The sequence below is a fragment of the Pseudophryne corroboree genome, chromosome 2, assembly GCF_028390025.1.
Source record: "Pseudophryne corroboree isolate aPseCor3 chromosome 2, aPseCor3.hap2, whole genome shotgun sequence".
In the NCBI taxonomy this organism is placed as follows: Eukaryota; Metazoa; Chordata; class Amphibia; order Anura; family Myobatrachidae; genus Pseudophryne; species Pseudophryne corroboree.
In genome coordinates, this window is record NC_086445.1 from 502,179,377 (window position 1) to 502,199,751 (window position 20,375).

At 47.0% G+C, this 20,375-nt stretch overlaps 1 protein-coding gene across 1 annotated transcript in view; it reads left to right on the forward strand.

The window, feature by feature from the left end:
• APPBP2 (amyloid beta precursor protein binding protein 2) overlaps positions 1-20,375 on the forward strand; it is a 205,289-nt gene that overhangs the window by 76,196 nt on the left and 108,718 nt on the right. The window contains exon 2 of the mRNA XM_063954013.1: positions 9,614-9,702. Within this exon, the coding sequence (XP_063810083.1) occupies positions 9,614-9,702 (89 nt within the window). The remainder of the gene's footprint in view (positions 1-9,613; positions 9,703-20,375) is intronic.

Genomic DNA, 20,375 nt, shown 5'->3' on the forward strand with positions numbered 1-20,375 from the left:
AAAATGAGCTTTAGGCTATGTGTATATGAAACATAAAAGAATTTTTGGGGCAATTCTTTTCTTCCGCAGTTGCCAAAATTCTTTTTACATCCTGTATCCATCTGGTTATTACATGATCACTACTTGTCTCCACTTGTGAAGGCCCCCATCCACTAGTGTGATATGGGCTCTTTATATGCGATTGAGACGGATTGCATGAAAAGTGTCACATTGCGAATGCGATGCGAAGCGCATTCCCGTGTGCCTTGCATCACAGTCGCAGATCCCACGGGATGACCATTATATTTATCTCAATCGCACAGAAATAGGTTTAATAATGTTAGATTGCATGAGATAAATCACATGTAAAAAATATACTCAAGTAGCAAATCGCAATCGCAGGGCTCCCGGGAAGCTGCCGGACAGATTGCAGGAAAAATGGATCCAACTTATTTCAATGCTGAAATAAACTCCCTAGTGGAATAACTTTTTTTTTTTTTTTTTTTATTCTGTATCAAGAGCTGGTTTGTCAGATCCAATTAATGGTAAGAGTTAAGGGGGGTACTCACGGAACGATCGCTGCTTAAAATCTAAGCAATCTGACTAGATTGTTTAGATTTTTAAGCCTGATCGCTCCGTGTGTACCCCCTACAGCGATAGCGATGCGCAGCCCCGCGCATCGCTATCGCTGGTGCTAGATTGGCCTGCCGTGCAGGCCAATCTAGCGGGTCGCTCATTTCACCCACTGGGTGAAATGAGCGCCCCCCCCTCCCCCGTCTTCCCCCGCACGCTCAGCACACATCGCGCTGTGCTGAGCATCGGAAGAGAACGCTCAGCACACGTCTCTCCCGCATCGGCCAATGAGTACTGGCCTTTACTGTAAATTTGAAAATATATTTTGTGTTTTCACCAAAGTATATTCTGCCTTAATGGAAAATGCACTAACCAGAAGCAGTGGTTAAAGCCTCCTTGATTGCACCCACTGTGCAGCTCTGGAAGAAGGCTATTCCTGTGCTTTGATGTGGAGTGTAAGAACAAAGAAATGGTTAATGAGATCTCTCTCTCTCTCTCTCTCTCTCTCTCTCGTATCTTCTTTTGAAATCTGGTAGTTCTCTTAATAGCCAGTTTCCTAGACAACAGAATTTTGTGGCTTTTAGATTAGGTTTGTGGAGTATTAAAATGAGTCTTTGTGGCTTCATTCTATTGAGCTATGTTTTGGATATTCTAACGCAAAGTACATACAGTTGTCAGGTGATCGGCCTTATTTATTGTATGAACAATCGTTTCTGTGTTGGAGAAATCTTACCCACAAAAACACACCTACGATTATCCTATCAGTCTGTCAACTCCAAAATTCTGAGCCTCAGTCTCCCGATATCAGCCAGTGTATGTCCATAATCTATGTCGATGTGTAAAAATCGGGTAATGCGTGTGTAAACCCAATTTGGTTTTTTTTTTTTTCCCCCGTCGGCCAATGTATCGAGGAATAGGCCAATTTTTCATATATAACAAAGTATGTAGCAAAGATATCGGAACCTTCCTCTAGTTGAATAATCGGACCGATTGTCTTCCTGATCCAAAAAAAATCGGGAAACTACGTTCCTAGCTGAATTCTTATTGGTGGAGGAACCTGGAGTACTATAGTGAACTCAGCAGACCAATGGTGTTATGTAATAAGACTTGGGTAAGAAGTGTTGACCTCAGAGTTCTGTCATTAAATTAATTGATTTGGCAGAGCACCTTTTTGTGTTGGATGATATTAGAGGGTGCTACACAACCATTTAAAAAAACAAACAAACAAACAAAACACTTGATAATACCAGTGAAATGCTTCCAAGCATCAATTTCTTTGTATAATATGTAAGGCTGAGTACACACTTGGCGATATGCACCAGATATATCTTCCCATCTGGCGGAACGGACGCTATATCGCTCACATCATCCAGTGTGTACTCACTATATTGTTAACGATGCGTGCTTCCCCAGGTCGTTAACTATGTGCAATATCTTTATTTTTCACCTTGAAATCTAAAGTTATTGTACTAGACTGCATACACCTAGATGTGGGTGCATGCTGTCACTGACTAGAAGCAAACTATCGTTCAGTGTGTATGAACGATATTGTTTGCATTGGGGGAGGGGGGGGGGGGGGTTTGCACAATGTCACATGTAATGTGTTATCAGCAAGTGTGTACACAGCCTAAGTGTGATGCTATGTAAGCGGATCTAACTTGTTTGCACTCTCTATAGTGTTCATTTTCACACCCTGCACCTGTCACAATCTGTGCAGTTCCTCTTTCCAGCGTGGGGTTTCGCTCTCTGATCTGGTGCTTCTATCACACTCTGGTCTGTATCTCAAGACAATACATGTAATCATAGTCATGTACCAATTGTCTCTCTTCATTTAAAGCCATCTCCACGGGTCATTTCTGTGCAAACACAGCAGTTTAGTTTTCTACTTTTTGTGTGAATGGCTTAGCAGGAAACTGACTATGTCCTTTTCAGTTTCTGTGCTTAGTAAATATGGATATTTACATTTAAATATCTACATTTAGATAACTTGATCCGTAAATCCTTTCTGTCTCTGGTTGTTTTGCAGTAAAGTTTTATCCTTTTTGGTACCTTCAGATTTAAGACATTGTGGTCGATTCAATTAATTGCAAAGTGAATAGCGCCAGGAAGGTCGTCCCGGCACGATTCGATTCAGCCTGCTGTTTTGGCCTACTAGTGGATATCTACTCGCAGACTTCGAGGGGCGCTAGCAGAAATCCAGTAAAATTAGTGCTGTGATGCTGTTTTGTGCCCTAGAGCTGCGCAAATAAGCATCACGGTGGGTCACTTATGTCGGTCAGTGCCCGTTCTCGTGCCTTTAACAGGGTATTCTCGGGCAAAGCAGCTTGCTGAATTGAATAGCGCAGGGACATCCTTACCGGCGCCATTAACGTCACAAACAATTGAATCGACCCCAATGAGGGGAATTCAATTGTTTCTCTAACGTCCTAGTGGATGCTAGGAACTCTGTAAGGACCATGGGGAATAGCGGGCTCCGAAGGAGGCTGGGCACTCTAGAAAGATTTATGACTACCTGGTGTGCACTGGCTCCTCCCACTATGACCCTCCTCCAAGCCTCAGATCTTGTGCCCGGCCGAGGTTGGATGCACACTAGGGGCTCTCCTGAGCCCTTAGAAAGAAAGTATAGATTTAGGTTTTTTATTTTCAGTGAGACCTGCTGGCAACAGGCTCACTGCAGCGAGGGACTAAGGGGAGAAGAAGCGAACTCGCCTGCTTGCAGCCGGATTGGGCTTCTTAGGCTACTGGACACCATTAGCTCCAGAGGGATCGACCGCAGGCCCAGTCCTTGGTGTTCGGTCCCGGAGCCGCGCCGCCGTCCCCCTTACAGAGCCAGAAGCAAGAAGAGGTCCGGAAAAACGGCGGCAGAAGACATCAGTCTTCACCAAGGTAGCGCACAGCACTGCAGCTGTGCGCCATTGCTCCTCATGCACACCACACACTCCGGTCACTGAGGGTGCAGGGCGCTGGGGGGGGGGGGGGCGCCCTGAGCAGCAATATAAACACCTTGGCTGGCAAAAATACATCACATATAACCCCCAGGGCTATATGGATGTATATTAACCCCTGCCAGATTCCATAAAAATGCGGGAGAAAAGTCCGCGAAAAAGGGGCGGAGCCTATCTCCTCAGCACACTGGCGCCATTTTTCCCTCACAGCTCCGTTGGAGGGAAGCTCCCTGGCTCTCCCCTGCAGTCTACACTACAGAACAGGGTTAAAACAGAGAGGGGGGGCACTAAATTTAGGCGCAGTATAAATTATATAAAAGCAGCTATAGGGGACATAACTCAGTTAGTCCCTGCATTATATAGCGCTCTGGTGTGTGCTGGCATACTCTCACTCTGTCCCCCCAAAGGGCTTTTGTGGGTCCTGTCCTCATTGGAGCATTCCTTGTGTGTGTGCGGTGTGTCGGTACGGCTGTGTCGACATGTTTGATGAGACTTATGTGGAGGCGGAGCAGATGCCGATAAATGAGATGTCGCCCCTGGGGCCGACACCAGAGTGGATGAATAGGTGGAAGGTATTAACCGACAGTGTCAACTCCTTACATAAAAGGCTGGATGACGTAACAGCTATGAGACAGCCGGCTTCTCAGCCCGCGCCTGCCCAGACGTCTCAAAGGCCATCAACGCTCCCTCAGATGGCAGACACAGATGTCGACACGGAGTCTGACTCCAGTGTCGACGAGGTTGAGACATATACACAATCCACTAGGAACATCCGTTACATGATCCCGGCAATATAAAATGTGTTACACATTTCTGACATTAACCCAAGTACCACTAAAAACAAAGGGTTTTATGTGTGGGGAGAAAAAGCAGGCAGTGTTTTGTTCCCCCATCAAATGAGTGAATGAAGTGTGAAAAAGCGTGGGTTTCCCCGATAAGAAACTGGTAATTTCTAACAAGTTACTGATGGTGTACCCTTTCCCGCCAGAGGATAAGTTACGCTGGGAGATATCCCCTAGGGTGGATAAGGCGCTCACACGTTTGTCAAGGTGGCACTGCCGTCTTAGGATACGGCCACTTTGAAGGTACCTGCTGATAAATAGCAGGAGGCTATCCTGAAGTCTGTAATTACACACTCAGGTACTAGACTGAGACCTGCAGACTGCTGCAGCGTGGTCTGTACCCCCTTCAAACAGGGATACTATTTTGCGAACATAAGACGTCGTCTTATATATGAGGGATGCACAGAGGAATATTTTGCCGGCTGGCATCCTGAATTATTGCAATGTCCATTCTGTCAGGAGGGTATTGGAGACCCGACACTGGACAGGTGATGCTGACTTTAAAAGGCACATAGAGCCTTATAAGGGTGAGGAATTGGTTGGGGATGGTCTCTGGGACCTCGTATCCACAGCAACAGCTGGGATGAAAATATTTTACCTCAGGTTTCCTCACAGCCTAAGAAACGCACTGTATTATCAGGTACAGTCCTTTCGGCTTCAAAAGCAGGCGGGTCAAACGAGGGAAGAGGGAAAAAGCTGCACCAGCAGCCAGTTCCCAGAATCAAAATTCTTCCCCTGCTTCCTCTGAGTCCACCGCATGACGCGGGGGCTCCACAGGCGTAGCCAGGTACGGTGGGGGGCCGCCTCAAAAATTTCAGCGATCAGTGGGCTCGCTCACAGGTGGATCCCTGGATCCTTCAAGTAGTATCTCAGGGGTACAAGCTGGAAGTCGAGGCGTCTCCCCCCCGCCGTTTACTTAAATCTGCCTTGCCGACAACTCCCTCAGGCAGGGAGGCTGTGCTAGAGGCAATTCACAAGCTGTATTCCCAGCAGGTGATAGTCAAGGTGCCCCTACTTCAACAAGGACGGGGTTACTATTCCACACTGTTTGTGGTACCGAAACCAGCCGGTTCGGTGAGACCCATTTTAAAATGGAAATCCTTGAACACTTACATAACAAAGTTCAAGATGGAATCGCTCAGGGCGGTTATTGCAAGCCTGGACGAGGGGGATTACATGGTATCCCTGGACATCAAGGATGCTTACCTGCATGTCTTTATTTACCTTCCTCACCAGGAGTACCTCAGATTGTGGTACAGGATGGCCATTACCAATTCCAGACACTACCGTTTGGACTGTCCACGGCACCGAGGGTGTTTACCAAGGTAATGGCAGAAATGATGATACTCCTTCAAAAAAAAAAAAGGGAGTTTTTATTTATCCCATACTTGGACGATCTCCTTATAAAGGCAAGGTCCAGGGAGCAGTTACTGGTCGGAGTAGCACTATCTCAGGAGGTGCTACAACAGCATGGCTGGATTCTGAACATTCCAAAGTCACAGCTGGTTCCTTCCACTCGCTTACTGTTCCTGGGGATGATTTTGGACACAGAACAGAAAAAAGTGTTTCTCCCGCAGGAGAAAGCCAAGGAGCTGTCATCTCTAGTCAGAGACCTCCTAAAACCAAAAAGGGTATCGGTGCATCGTTGCACACGAGTCCTGGGAAAAATGGTGGCTTCATACGAAGCAATTCCATTCGGCAGGTTCCATGCGAGGACCTTCCAGTGAGACCTCTTAGATAAGTGGTCGGGATCGCATCTTCAAATGCATCAAATGATAACCCTGTCTCCAAGGACCAGGGTGTCTCTACTGTGGTGGATGCAGGGTACTCCTCTTCTAGAGGGCCGCAGTTTCGGCATACAGGACTGGGTCCTGGTGACCACGGATGCCAGCCTTCAAGGCTGGGGAGCAGTCACACAGGGAAGAAACTTCCAGGGCCTATGGTCAAGTCAGGAGACTTCCCTATATATAAATTCTGGAACTGAGGGCCATTTATAATGCCCTAAGTCAGGCAAGACCCCTGCTTCAAAACCAGCCGGTACTGATAGTCAGACAACATCACGGCAGTCGCCCATGTGACCCGACAGGGCGGCACAAGAAGCAGGATGGCAATGGCAGAAGCCACAAGGATTCTCCGATGGGCGGAAAATCACGTACTAGCACTGTCAGCAGTGTTCATTCCGGGAGTGGACAACTGGGAAGCAGACTTCCTCAGCAGACACGACCTACACCCGGGAGAGTGGGGACTTCATCCAGAAGTCTTCCTGCTGTTGGTAAACCGTTGGGAAAGGCCACAGGTGGACATGATGGCGTCCCGCCTCAACAAAAAGCTAAAGAGATATTGCGCCAGGTCAAGGGACCCTCAGGCGATAGCTGTGGACGCTCTAGTGACACCGTGGGTGTACCAGTCGGTTTATGTGTTCCCTACTCTGCCTTCTCATACCAAAGGTATTGAGAATAATAAGATGGCGAGGAGTAAGAACGATACTCGTGGTTCCGTATTGGCCAAGAAGGGCTTGGTACCCGGAACTTAAGGAAATGATATCAGAGGACCCATGGCCTCTGCCGCTCAGACAGGACCTGCTTCAGCAGGGGCCCTGTCTGTTCCAAGACTTACCGCGGCTGCGTTTGACGGCATGGCGATTGAGCGCCGGATCCTGAAGGAAAAGGGTATTCCGGAGAAGTCATTCCTGCGCTTATTAAAGCCAGGAAAGATGTTACGGCAAAGCATTATCACCGCATGTGGCGGAAATATGTTGCATGGTGCGAGGCCAAAAAGGCCCAACAGAGGAATTTCCACTAGGTCGATTTCTACATTTCCTGCAAGCAGGAGTGAATATGGGCCTAAGTCTAGGCTCCATTAAAGTACAGATCTCGGCTCTGTCGATTTTCTTTCAAAAAGAATTAGCTTCAGTACCTGAAGTTCAGACATTGTGAAAGGAGTGCTGCATATTCAGCCCCCGTTTGTGCCCCCTGTGGCACCTTGGGATCTTAACGTGGTGTTGAGTTTTCTTAAAATCACATTGGTTTGAGCCACTAAAAACCGTGGATCTAAAATATCTCAAGTGGAAAGTGGTCATGTTATTGGCCTTGGCTTCAGCCAGGCGAGTGTCAGAATTGGCGGCTTTATCATGTAAAAGCCCTTATCTGATTTTCCATATGGATAGGGCAGAATTGAGGACTCGTCCCTAATTTCTTCCTAAGGTGGTGTCAGCGTTTCACCTGAACCAGCCTATTGTGGTGCCGGCGGCTACTAGTGAATTGGAGGACTCCAAGATGCTAGACGTTGTCAGGGCCCTGAAAATATATGTTTCCAGGACGGCTGGAGTCAGAAACTCTGACTCGCTGTTTATCCTGTATGCACCCAACAAGCTGGGTGCTCCTGCTTCTAAGCAGTCTATTGCTCGCTGGATTTGTAGTACAATTCAGCTTGCACATTCTGTGGCAGGCATACCACAGCCAAAATCTGTAAATGCCCATTCCACAAGGAAGGTGGGCTCATCTTGGGCGGCTGCCCGAGGGGTCTCGGCTTTACAACTTTGCCGAGCAGCTACTTGGTCAGGGGCAAACACGTTTGCAAAATTCTACAAATTTGATACCCTGGCTGAGGAGGACCTGGAGTTCTCTCATTCGGTGCTACAGAGTCATCCGCACTCTCCCGCCCGTTTGGGAGCTTTGGTATAATCCCCATGGTCCTTACGGAGTTCCCAGCATCCACTAGGACGTTAGAGAAAATAAGAATTTACTCACCGGTAATTCTATTTCTCGTAGTCCGTAGTGGATGCTGGGCGCCCATCCCAAGTGCGGATTGTCTGCAATACTTGTAAATAGTTATTGTTAACTAAAGGGTTATTGTTGAGCCATCTGTTGAGAGACTCAGTTGTTTTCATACTGTCAAACTGGATATAGTATCACGAGTTGTACGGTGTGATTGGTGTGGCTGGTATGAGTCTTACCCGGGATTCTAAATCCTTCCTTATTATGTCTGCTCGTCCGGGCACAGTGTCCTAACTGAGGCTTGGAGGAGGGTCATAGTGGGAGGAGCCAGTGCACACCAGGTAGTCATAAATCTTTCTAGAGTGCCCAGTCTCCTTCGGAGCCCGCTATTCCCCATGGTCCTTACGGAGTACCCAGCATCCACTACGGACTACGAGAAATAGAATTACCTGTGAGTAAATTCTTATTTTTTCTCCCAGGCTGCTACTATATGGCGCTCAATGAAATAGTTAAATTATTATAAATGGGAATTTGAGCTCCCTAACCTGTACTTTAGACGGGTTTAGCCTCTTCACGCGGCTAAACTCTGTACAATGGTCGCGCATACGGGGGCAACAATTGTATAGCCCCGTGGACGCCCAATACATTTAGGCGCTCACAAAACAATTGACTGCCCCAAAGATTGTACAAATGTCAAATTAACACATAATTGGATTACTGTATTTAGGTAAAATAAAAAAAAAGTAGTTCAATTACAGAACTAACTCAGGTGTGCAGCTATACCATGGGTAAAGGTGCTGTGGCTACCACCTATGCTGCAAGGCAACGATTTAAGCCGTATTGTCAAACTTTGTTTCCCAAGTTGCCATTTCTGTCCTGTCCTCCCTGAGCTCGCCTTAGGACATGCCTGCATTATGGTTTGCCAGGTGTACTGCCCCAGTCAAACTTCCTACCTGCCACTGTGTATATAGTTTTCATGGCTCAAATATTATCTTTGTTTTCAACTGGTGCTTGCTAAAAAGAAAACTCCACCAAAGACACTTTTATTGAAGCTCTTGTATTGATTTATGTGAGAAATAAGAGAAGATAATGTTTTGTGTGGTTTTGCAATTGCAGTAACCGTTCATGTAAATGGACCTCTTACTCTGTGTGGACTTTTTTCAAACTCCAAGCAACTCTATTGTACCAGGCACTTTTTTTCTTTTAAGCATTGTACTTATTTTATGGAGATAAGTAAACCATTTTAGTTTAGAAGAAAACTTCCCTGTGACTTAAGCTGGGTACACACTAGGCGATATTATTAAACAATATGGACGATAACAACATTTCTGAATGATTTTGTCTAGTGTGTATGCACTCTTGTTTGCACAGGAGTTTAAGGGCAAACACTGACTATATCGCTGATGGAGCATATCGTCTAGTGTGTACCTGGTTTAACATTAACTATCTGTCACGGAGTCACAGGGTGTCTTGTTTATCTTTGACAAAGTAATTTTGATCCACTGTAACGGCCATTCTTCATATCCTGTTCACTAATTGTCAAATCTTTTCTTTTCAGCTTTACCAGCAAGGCAGATTGTGCCAGCTTGGTAGTGAATTCTGTGAATTGGAAGTTTTCGCCAAAGTACTACGTGCATTAGATAAGAGGTGAGTAAAGTCTGAACACAGAATGTGTTTTTTTTTTTTTTTTTTTTAACCCACCATATGCAGATGTGTCCACTGACATCTAGCCTCGCTGCACATTAAACAGCCCTTCTAGTCACGAAATGCCATGGCATGACTTGGTAGTGCTGAGCATCTTTTTTTGGTTGACTTTTTCATTTAATGCATCTTATTTGCAAAATGCGAATAGGATGCAAAAGCAGATTTTGCTGATTAAAATGATATGCAGCATGCCTATATTCTGTGTGCGACAGCGGCTGTATCTGTATATGAAATAGTACACTACAGTGTTTTCCTACTAAACACTGTAATGTAACATTTTGTATGGAGATACAGGCGCGGTCGCACACAGAACCTAGGCATGTCTCCTATTTTAATCGCCAGTGTCTGCTTGTGCGTCTTATTTACAAGGTACCCAACACTAACGGCGTAACATGGGTCCTCTCAGCTCACTCACGCCAGGCATCTCCCGCTACATTACATTTTGGGTGGGATTCAAATGATATATCACGCCGAATATCCTTTCTCTATCGTCCTAGTGGATGCTGGGGTTCCTGAAAGGACCATGGGGAATAGCGGCTCCGCAGGAGACAGGGCACAAAAGTAAAGCTTTTCCGATCAGGTGGTGTGCACTGGCTCCTCCCCCTATGACCCTCCTCCAGACTCCAGTTAGATTTTTGTGCCCGGCCGAGAAGGGTGCAATTCTAGGTGGCTCTCCTAAAGAGCTGTTTAGAGAAAGTTTAGCTTAGGTTTTTTATTTTACAGTGAGTCCTGCTGGCAACAGGATCACTGCAACGAGGGACTGAGGGGAGAAGAAGTGAACTCACCTGCGTGCAGGATGGATTGGCTTCTTGGCTACTGGACATCAGCTCCAGAGGGACGATCACAGGTACAGCCTGGATGGTCACCGGAGCCGCGCCGCCGGCCCCCTTGCAGATGCTGAAGTTAGAAGAGGTCCAGAATCGGCGGCTGAAGACTCTGACAGTCTTCTAAAGGTAGCGCACAGCACTGCAGCTGTGCGCCATTTTCCTCTCAGCACACTTCACACGCTGTCACTGAGGGTGCAGGGCGCTGGGGGGGGGCGCCCTGGGAGGCAAATGTAAACCTATATACTGGCTAAAAATACCTCACATATAGCCCCCAGAGGCTATATGGAGATATTTAACCCCTGCCAAACTTCACTAAAGAGCAGGAGACGAGCCCGCCGGAAAAGGGGCGGGGCCTATCTCCTCAGCACACAGCGCCATTTTTTCTCTCACAGAAAGGCTGGAGAGAAGGCTCCCAGGCTCTCCCCTGCACTGCACTACAGAAACAGGGTTTAAACAGAGAGGGGGGCACTAATTGGCGATATAAATATATATATAAAGATGCTATTAGGGAGAAACACTTATATAAGGTTGTCCCTATGTAATTATAGCGTTTTTTGGTGTGTGCTGGCAAACTCTCCCTCTGTCTCTCCAAAGGGCTAGTGGGGTCCTGTCCTCTGTCAGAGCATTCCAGGTGTGTGTGCTGTGTGTCGGTACGTGTGTGTCGACATGTATGAGGACGATGTTGGAGGAGGCGGAGAAATTGCCTGTAATGGTGATGTCACTCTCTAGGGAGTCGACACCGGAATGGATGGCTTATTTAGGGAATTACGTGAAAATGTCAACACGCTGCAAGGTCGGTTGACGACATGAGACGGCCGACAAACAATTAGTACCGGTCCAGGCGTCTCAGAAACACCGTCAGGGGTTTTTAAAAAAAAACGCCCATTTACCTCAGTCGGTCGACACAGACACAGACACGGACACTGAATCCAGTGTCGACGGTGAATAAACAAACGTATTCCTCATTAGGGCCACACGTTAAGGGCAATGAAGGAGGTGTTACATATTTCTGATACTACAAGTACCACAAAAAAGGGTATTATGTGGGAGTGAAAAAACTACCTGTAGTTTTTCCTGAATCAAAAAAAATAAAATGAAGTGTGTGATGATGCGTGGGTTTACCCCGATAGCAAATATTGGCGTTATACCCTTTCCCGCCAGAAGTTAGGGCGCGTTGGGAAACACCCCTTAGGGTGGATAAGGCGCTCACACGCTTATCAAGTGGCGTTACCGTCTCCAGATACGGCCGCCCTCAAGGAGCCAGCTGATAGGCAGCTGGAAAAATATCCTAAAAAGTATATACACACATACGGTGGTTATACTGCGACCAGCGATCGCCATCAGCCTGGAGATGCAGTGCTGGGTTGGCTTGGTCGAATTCCCTGACTAAAAATATTTTATTGATATAGAGCATTTAATAGGATGCATTCTATATATATGTATGCGAGATGCACAGAGGGATATTTGCACTCTGGCATCAAGATAAGTGCGTTGTCCATATCTCCCAGAAGATGTCATGGACACGACAGTGGTCAGGTGATACAGATCCCATACGGCACATGGAAGTATTGCCGTATAAAGGGAAGGAGTTATTTGGGGTCGGTCCATCGGACCTGGGGGCCACGGCTACAGCTGGGAAATCCAACCTTTTTACCCCAAGTTACATCTCAGCAGAAAAAGACACTGTCTTTTCAGCCTCAATCCTTCCGTTTCCCATGTGGGCAAGCGGGCAAAAGGCCAGTCATATCTGCCCAGACATAGAGGAAAGGGAAGTAGACTGCAGCAGGCAGCCCCTTCCCAGGAAAAGAAGCCCTCCACCGCGTCTGCCAAGTCCTCAGCGTGACGCTGGGGCCGTGCAAGCGGACCCAGGTGAGGTGGGGGGGTAGTCTCAAGAGTCTCAGCGCGCAGTGGGATCACTCGCAAGTTGACCCCTAGATCGTACAAGTATTATCCCAGGGGTACAGATTGGAGAGTCGAGACATTTTTTCCTCGCAGGTTCCTGAAGCCTGCTTTACCAACGGCTCCCTCCGACAGGGAGGCAGTATTGGGAAAAAATTCACAAGCTGTATTTCCAGCAGGTGATAATCAAAGTACCCCTCCTACAACAAGGAAAAGGGTATTAGTCTTCCACACTATATTGTGGTACTGAAGCCAGACGGCTTGGTGAGACATAGTCTAAATCTGAAATCTTTGAACACTTACATAAAAAGGTTCAAATCAAGATGGAGTCACTCAGAGCAGTGATAGAGAACCGGAAAAAAGGGGACTATATGGTGTCCCTGGACATCAAGGATTACCTCCATGTCCAAATTTGCCCTTCTCAACAAGGGTACCTCTGGTTCGTGATACAGAACTGTCAATATCGGTTTCAGACGCTGCCGTTGAATTATCCACGGCACCCCGGGCCTTTACCAAGGTAATGGCCGAAAAGATGATTCTTAAAAGAAGAAAGGCATCTTAATTATCCCTTACTTGGACGATATCCTGAAAGGGGCAAGTTTCCAGAGAACAGTTGGAGGTCGGAAAAGAACTATCTAAAGTAGTTCTACGACAGCACGAGTGGATTCTAAATATTCCAAAAATCGCAGCTGTTTTCCGATGATACGTCTGCTGTTCCTAGGAATGATTCTGGGCATAGTCCAGAAAGAGGTATTTCTCCTGGAGGGGAAAGCCAGGGAGTTATCCGACCTAGTCAGAAACCTCCTAAAACCAGGCCAAGTATCAGTGCATCAATGCACAGGAGTCCTGGGAAAAATGGTGGCTTCTTACGAAGCGATTCCATTCGGCAGATCTCACGCAAAAACTTTTCAGGGGGATTTGCGGGACGAATGGTCCGGATCGCATCTTCAGATGCATCAGCGGATAACCCTGTCTCAAGGACAAGGGTGTCTCTTCTGTGGGGGCTGCAGAGTGCTCATCTTCTAGAGGGCAGCACATTCAGCATTCAGGACTGTGTTCTGGTGACCACGGATGCCAGTCTGAGAGGCTGGGGAACAGTCACACAGGGAAGAAATTTCCAAGGAAGTGTGGTCAAGTCTGGAGATTTCTCTCCGCATGAATATACTGGAGCTAAGGGCAAGTTACGATGCTCTGAGCCTAGGAAGACCTCTGCTTCAAAGTCAACCGGTGCTGATCCAGTAGGACATCATCATGGCAGTCGCCCACGTAAACAGACGGGGCGGCACAAGAAGCAGGAGGGCAATGACAGCAAGGATTCTTCGCTGGGCGAAAAATCATGTGATAACACTGTCAGCAGTGTTCATTCCGGGAGTGGACAACTAGGAAGATTTCCTCAGCATGAATGAATTCCACCCGGAAAAGTGGGAACTTCATCTGGAAGTTTCCACATGTTTGTAAACCGTTGGGAAAGACCAAAGGTGGTTATAATGGCGTCCCACATGAAGCGCCAGGTCTAGAGACCCTCAGGCAATAGCTGGGACGCTCTGGTAACACCGTGGGTGTACCAGTCGGTGTATGTGTTCCCTCCTCTGCCTTTCATACCCAGTGTATGGAGAATGATAGGAAGGAGAGGAGTAAGAACTATACTCGTGGCTCCGGTTTGGCCAAGAAGAACTTGGTACCCGGAACTTCAAGAGATACTAGAAAGGATCTTGATTCAGCAAGAATCATGTCTGTTCCATGACTTACCGCAGCCGCGTTGACGGGTGAACGCCGGATCCTAAGGGAAAAAGGCATTCCGGAAGAGGTCATCCCTACCCTGGTCAGAGCCAGGAAGGAGGTGACCGCACAACATTATCACTGCTTAGGTGAAAATGTGTTCCATGGTGTGAGGCCAGGAAGGCTCCACGGAAGAATTTCAACTAGGTTAATTCCTACATTTCCTGCAAACAGGAGTGTATATGGGTCTCAAATTGGGGTCCATTAAGGTTCAAATTTCGACCGGTCGATTTTCTTCCAGAAAGAAATTGGCTTCAGTTCCTGAAGTCCAGAAGTTGTTAAGGGAGTACTGCATATACAACCCCCTTTTGATGTCTCCAGTGGCACTGGGCGATCTCAACGTAGTTTGGGATTCCTAAAATCACATTGGTTTAAACAACTCAAATCTGTGGATTTGATATGTCTCACATGGAAAGCGACCATGCTGTTGGTCCTGGCCTCGGCCAGGCGAGTGTCAAAATTGGCGGCTTTATCTCACAAAGCCATATCTGATTGTCCATTCGGACAGAGCAAAGCTGTGGACTCGTCCCCAGTTTCTCCCTAAGGTGGTGTCAGCGTTTCACCTGAACCAGCTTATTGTGGTACCTGCGGCTACTAGGGACTTGGAGGACTCCAAGTTGCTGGATGTTGTCAGGGCCCTGAAAATATAGTTTCCAGGTCGGCTGGAGTCAGGAAATCTGACTTGCTGTTTATCCTGTATGCACCCAACAAGCTGGGTGCTCCTGCTTCTAAGCAGACTATTGCTCGTTGGATTTGTAGTACAATTCAGCTTGCACATTCTGTGGCAGGCTTGCCACAGCAAAAAATATGTAAATGCCCATTCCACATGGAAGGTGGGCTCATCTTGGGCGGCTGCCCGAGGGGTCTCGGCATTACAACTCTGCCGAGCAGCTACGTGGTCGGGGGAGAACACGTTTGTAAAATTCTACAAATTTGATACCCTGGCAAAAAGAGGACCTGGAGTTCTCTCATTCGGTGCTGCAGAGTCATCCGCACTCTCCCGCCCGTTTGGGAGCTTTGGTATAATCCCCATGGTCCTTTCAGGAACCCCAGCATCCACTAGGACGATAGAGAAAATAAGAATTTACTTACCGATAATTCTATTTCTCGGAGTCCGTAGTGGATGCTGGGCGCCCATCCCAAGTGCGGATTATTCTGCAATACTTGTACATAGTTATTGTTACAAAAATCGGGTTATTGTTGTAGGAAGCCGTCTTTCAGAGGCTCCTGTTGTTATCATACTGTTAACTGGGTTTAGATCACAAGTTGTACGGTGTGATTGGTGTGGCTGGTATGAGTCTTACCCGGGATTCAAAATTCCTCCCTTATTGTGTACGCTCGTCCGGGCACAGTACCTAACTGGAGTCTGGAGGAGGGTCATAGGGGGAGGAGCCAGTGCACACCACCTGATCGGAAAAGCTTTACTTTTGTGCCCTGTCTCCTGCGGAGCCGCTATTCCCCATGGTCCTTTCAGGAACCCCAGCATCCACTACGGACTCCGAGAAATAGAATTATCGGTAAGTAAATTCTTATTTTCTAAATGATCTCAGTAATCGCGCATATTGCGCCCGCAGTAATCTGGTTTAGCTGTGTAAAGGGCTGGGTGCCTCGCTACTTCGGGGGTAGCGAGCTGAAATAATGATACCACGTCCCTGAGGGCAGAAACAGAACAGGTGTGGGAAGGGGTGAAAAGAATTGAATCCCGCCCTTTGAGGCAAGATGTTTGAGGACACATCTATACACATAACCTGAAGGTAATTATATACAATATTTCTCTTACGTCCTAGAGGATGCTGGGGAATCCGTAAGGACCATGGGGATTAGACGGGCTCCGCAGGAGACATGGGCACTATAAAGAAACTTTAGAATGGGTGTGCACTGGCTCCTCCCTCTATGCCCCTCCTCCAGACCTCAGTTAGATCCTGTGCCCAGAGGAGACTGGGTGCTTTCAGGGGAGCTCTCCTGAGCTTCTCTGTAAAAAAGAATTTTGTTAGGTTTTTTATTTTCAGGGAGTCCTTCTGGCAACAGGCTCCCTGCGTCGTGGGACTGAGGAGAGAGAAGCAGACCTACTTCAGTGTTAGGCTCTGCTTCTTAGGCTACTGGACACCATTAGCTCCAGAGGGATCGGAACGCAGGTCTCACCCTAGCCGTTCGTCCCAGAGCCGCGCCGGAAGATAGAAGCCTTGTGAGTATACGAAGAAAGAAGGCTTCACAGGCGGTAGAAGACTTCGGATCTTCACTGAGGTAACGCTGCGCGCCATTGCTCACACACACACGATAGAGGCACGGATGGGTGCAGGACGCAGGGGGGGTGCCCTGGGCTGCAATAATCCTCTTGGCTGGCATAAATAATTGTATATTAAGCTGTGGCATTATTATATGCTGAGAAGCTGGCTCCCCGGACTCTCCCCTGCTGAACACGGTGACAGAGGGCTTTGAAGGGGGGGGCACATAATTTTGGTGCAGTCAGTATATAAAAAAGCGCTATATATATATATATATATATATATATATATATATATATATATATATATATATATATATATATATATATATATATAAACAAAACAATAACCAATTGCGCTTGGTATAACTTTATAACACTCAGATTTTAGTATTTCCAGTAGCTGTTCTTCCACGGTGTGGATACTTATGACTGGTATCACCTGCAAGTATACCCTCACACCAGAGAAGACACCCGAACAAAAAGACGGCCAGAATGGCCTAAATTAGATATGATACCAATTTGTTTTTATTAAAAAAAAACCATATAGAATTCCATAAATTCATATGAACATTTTTTTACAAATAAAAGGTTCCATACATTCATATAAACATTCTTAAAAGAAATACATCCAGATACAGTCAATAGGTTTTCTGTTCAAGCCTTTAAAGAACACCCTCACCCTTATAGGTGTATATTCTGTAGGGTGTACTGATGAACTAGATAAGAGACCGTAACCGATAAGACCCAACGCGTTTCGTCAGAACGACTTCATCAGGGGTTTCTGTATGGTATCACAAAAAAAGGAACAAAGGCCTTCATGGATATAAAACATCCATAGCCCATATATATAGGACCAACTTTTAATAGAGATGGATAATTCACCCAGAGTAGTTGTAGGATGGTAAAACCAAGCATAAATGCATACGCCTTTAAGGGTATTCAGCTAGTTAATGAACCTGATTGCAGACTCTTCAGTTTGTATGCAGGGTCTGTTAAATTTGAACCTGCAGCCACCAGTAAAGAGACACAAGTAACAGCCAAATCCAATTTGGATTTGGCTGTTACTTGTGTCTCTTTCCTGGTTCTCCTTGGTGTCTCCAGACTCTGTCACGTCTGTCACATGTGCTCAGTGAGAACCTGCTTTCATCTGTGAAGAGCACAGGGCGCCAGTGGCGAATTTGCCAATGTTGGTGTTCTCTGGCAAATGCCAAACGTCTTGCACAGTGTTGGGCTGTAAGCACAACCCCCACCTGTGGACGTTGGGCCGTCATACCACCCTCATGGAGTCTGTTTCTAATCGTTTCAGTAGACACATGCACATTTGTGGCTTGCTGGAGGTCATTTTGCAGGGCTCTGGCAGTGCTCCTCCTGTTCCTCCTTGCACAAAGGCGGAGGTAGCGGTCCTGCTGCTGGGTTGTTGCCCTCCTACGGCCTCCTCCACGTCTCCTGATGTACTGGCCTGTCTCCTGGTAGCGCCTCCATGCTCTGGACACTACGCTGACGGACACAGCAAACCACCTTGCCACAACTCGCATTGATGTGCCATCCTGGATGAGCTGCACTACCTGATCCACTTGTGTGGGTTGTAGGGAGGTCATACACGCACGTGGAGGCCACACACACTACTGAGACTCATTTTGACTTGTTTTAAGGACATTACATCAAAGTTGGATCAGCCTGTTGTTGTCCGCACATTCAGCTACGTAAAGAACAAAGTATTTAATAGGAATATTTAATTCATTCAGATCTAGGCTGTGTTATTTTAGTGTTCCCTTTATTTTTTTGAGCGGTGTATGTATATATGTGTGTGTATATGTGTGTGTATATGTGTGTGTATATATATATATATATATATATATATATATATATATATATACATATACGTGTGTGTGTGTGTGTGTGTGTAATATATATATATATATATATATATATATATATATATGTGTGTGTGTGTGTGTGTGTGTGTGTGTGTGTGTATCTATCTATCTAGGAATTGTGTTTCCAGGGTCATTGGTGCTGGGTGTGTGCTGGCGTACTCTCTCTCTGTCTCTCGAAAGGGCCTTGTTGGGGACCTGTCTCCAGATTAGAGCTTTCCCTGAGTGTGTGGGGTGTCGGTACGTGTGTGTCGGCATGTCTGAAGCGGAAGGCTCTTCTAGGGAGGAGGTGGAGCAAATGAGTGTGGTGTCTCCGTCGGCAATGCCCTCACCTGATTGGGTGGATATGTGGAATGTTTTAAATGCAAATGTGAATTTATTACACAAAAGGTTGGACAAAGCGGAGTCGAGGGAAAGTACAGGGAGTCAATCCCTGCCTTTCACTATGTCACAGGGCCCTTCTGGGTCTCAGAAACGCCCACTATCCCAAGTAGTAGACACTGATACCGACACGGATTCTGACTCCAGTGTCGACTACGATGATTCGAGGTTGCAGCCAAAATTGGCAAAAAGTATTAATTATATGATTATAGCAATAAAAGATGTGTTGCATATCACAGACGACCCCTCTGTACCTGACACGAGGGTCAACATGTTTAAAGAAAAGAAACCGGAGGTTACTTTCCCCCCTTCACATGAGCTAAATGAGTTGTTTGAAAGGGCTTGGGAAACTCTAGACAAGAAACTGCAGATTCCCAAATGGATTCTTATGGCGTATCCTTTCCCGGCTAAGGACAGGATACGGTGGGAATCCTCCTCCAGGGTGGACAAAGCGTTGACGCGCTTATCCAAAAAGGTGGCGCTGCCGTCTCAAGATACCGCAACCCTCAAGGATCCTGCTGATCGCAGACAGGAGACTACCTTGAAATCGATTTACACGCATACTGGTACATTACTCAGACCGGCGATAGCGTCGGCTTGGGTTTGTAGCGCTGTAGCAGCGTGGACAGATACCTTGTCTGCTGAAATTGAGACACTGGATAAAGATACCATTTCTCTATCGTCCTAAGTGGATGCTGGGGTTCCTGAAAGGACCATGGGGAATAGCGGCTCCGCAGGAGACAGGGCACAAAAAAGTAAAGCTTTTACCAGATCAGGTGGTGTGCACTGGCTCCTCCCCCTATGACCCTCCTCCAGACTCCAGTTAGATTTTGTGCCCGAACGAGAAGGGTGCAATCTAGGTGGCTCTCCTAAAGAGCTGCTTAGAGAAAGTTTAGCTTAGGTTTTTTACTTTACAGTGAGTCCTGCTGGCAACAGGATCACTGCAACGAGGGACTTAGGGGAGAAGTAGTGAACTCACCTGCGTGCAGAGTGGATTTGCTGCTTGGCTACTGGACACTAGCTCCAGAGGGACGATCACAGGTACAGCCTGGATGGTCACCGGAGCCGCGCCGCCGGCCCCCTTGCAGACGCTGAAGAGAGAAGAGGTCCAAAATCGGCGGCTGAAGACTCCTGAGTCTTCATAAAGGTAGCGCACAGCACTGCAGCTGTGCGCCATTTTCCTCTCAGCACACTTCACACAACAGTCACTGAGGGTGCAGAGCGCTGGGGGGGGCGCTCTGAGAGGCAAATAAAAACCTTATTAGAGGCAAAAAATACCTCACATATAGCCCACAGAGGCTATATGGAGATATTTAACCCCTGCCTAACTTCAAAAATAGCGGGAGACGAGGCCGCCGAAAAAGGGGCGGGGCCTATCTCCTCAGCACACAGCGCCATTTTCTCTCACAGAAAAGCTGGAGAGAAGGCTCCCAGGCTCTCCCCTGCACTGCACTACAGAAACAGGGTTAAAACAGAGAGGGGGGGCACTGATTTTGGCGATATTGTATATATATAAAAGATGCTATAAGGGAGAAACACTTATATAAGGTTGTCCCTATATAATTATAGCGTTTTTGGTGTGTGCTGGCAGACTCTCCCTCTGTCTCCCCAAAGGGCTAGTGGGTCCTG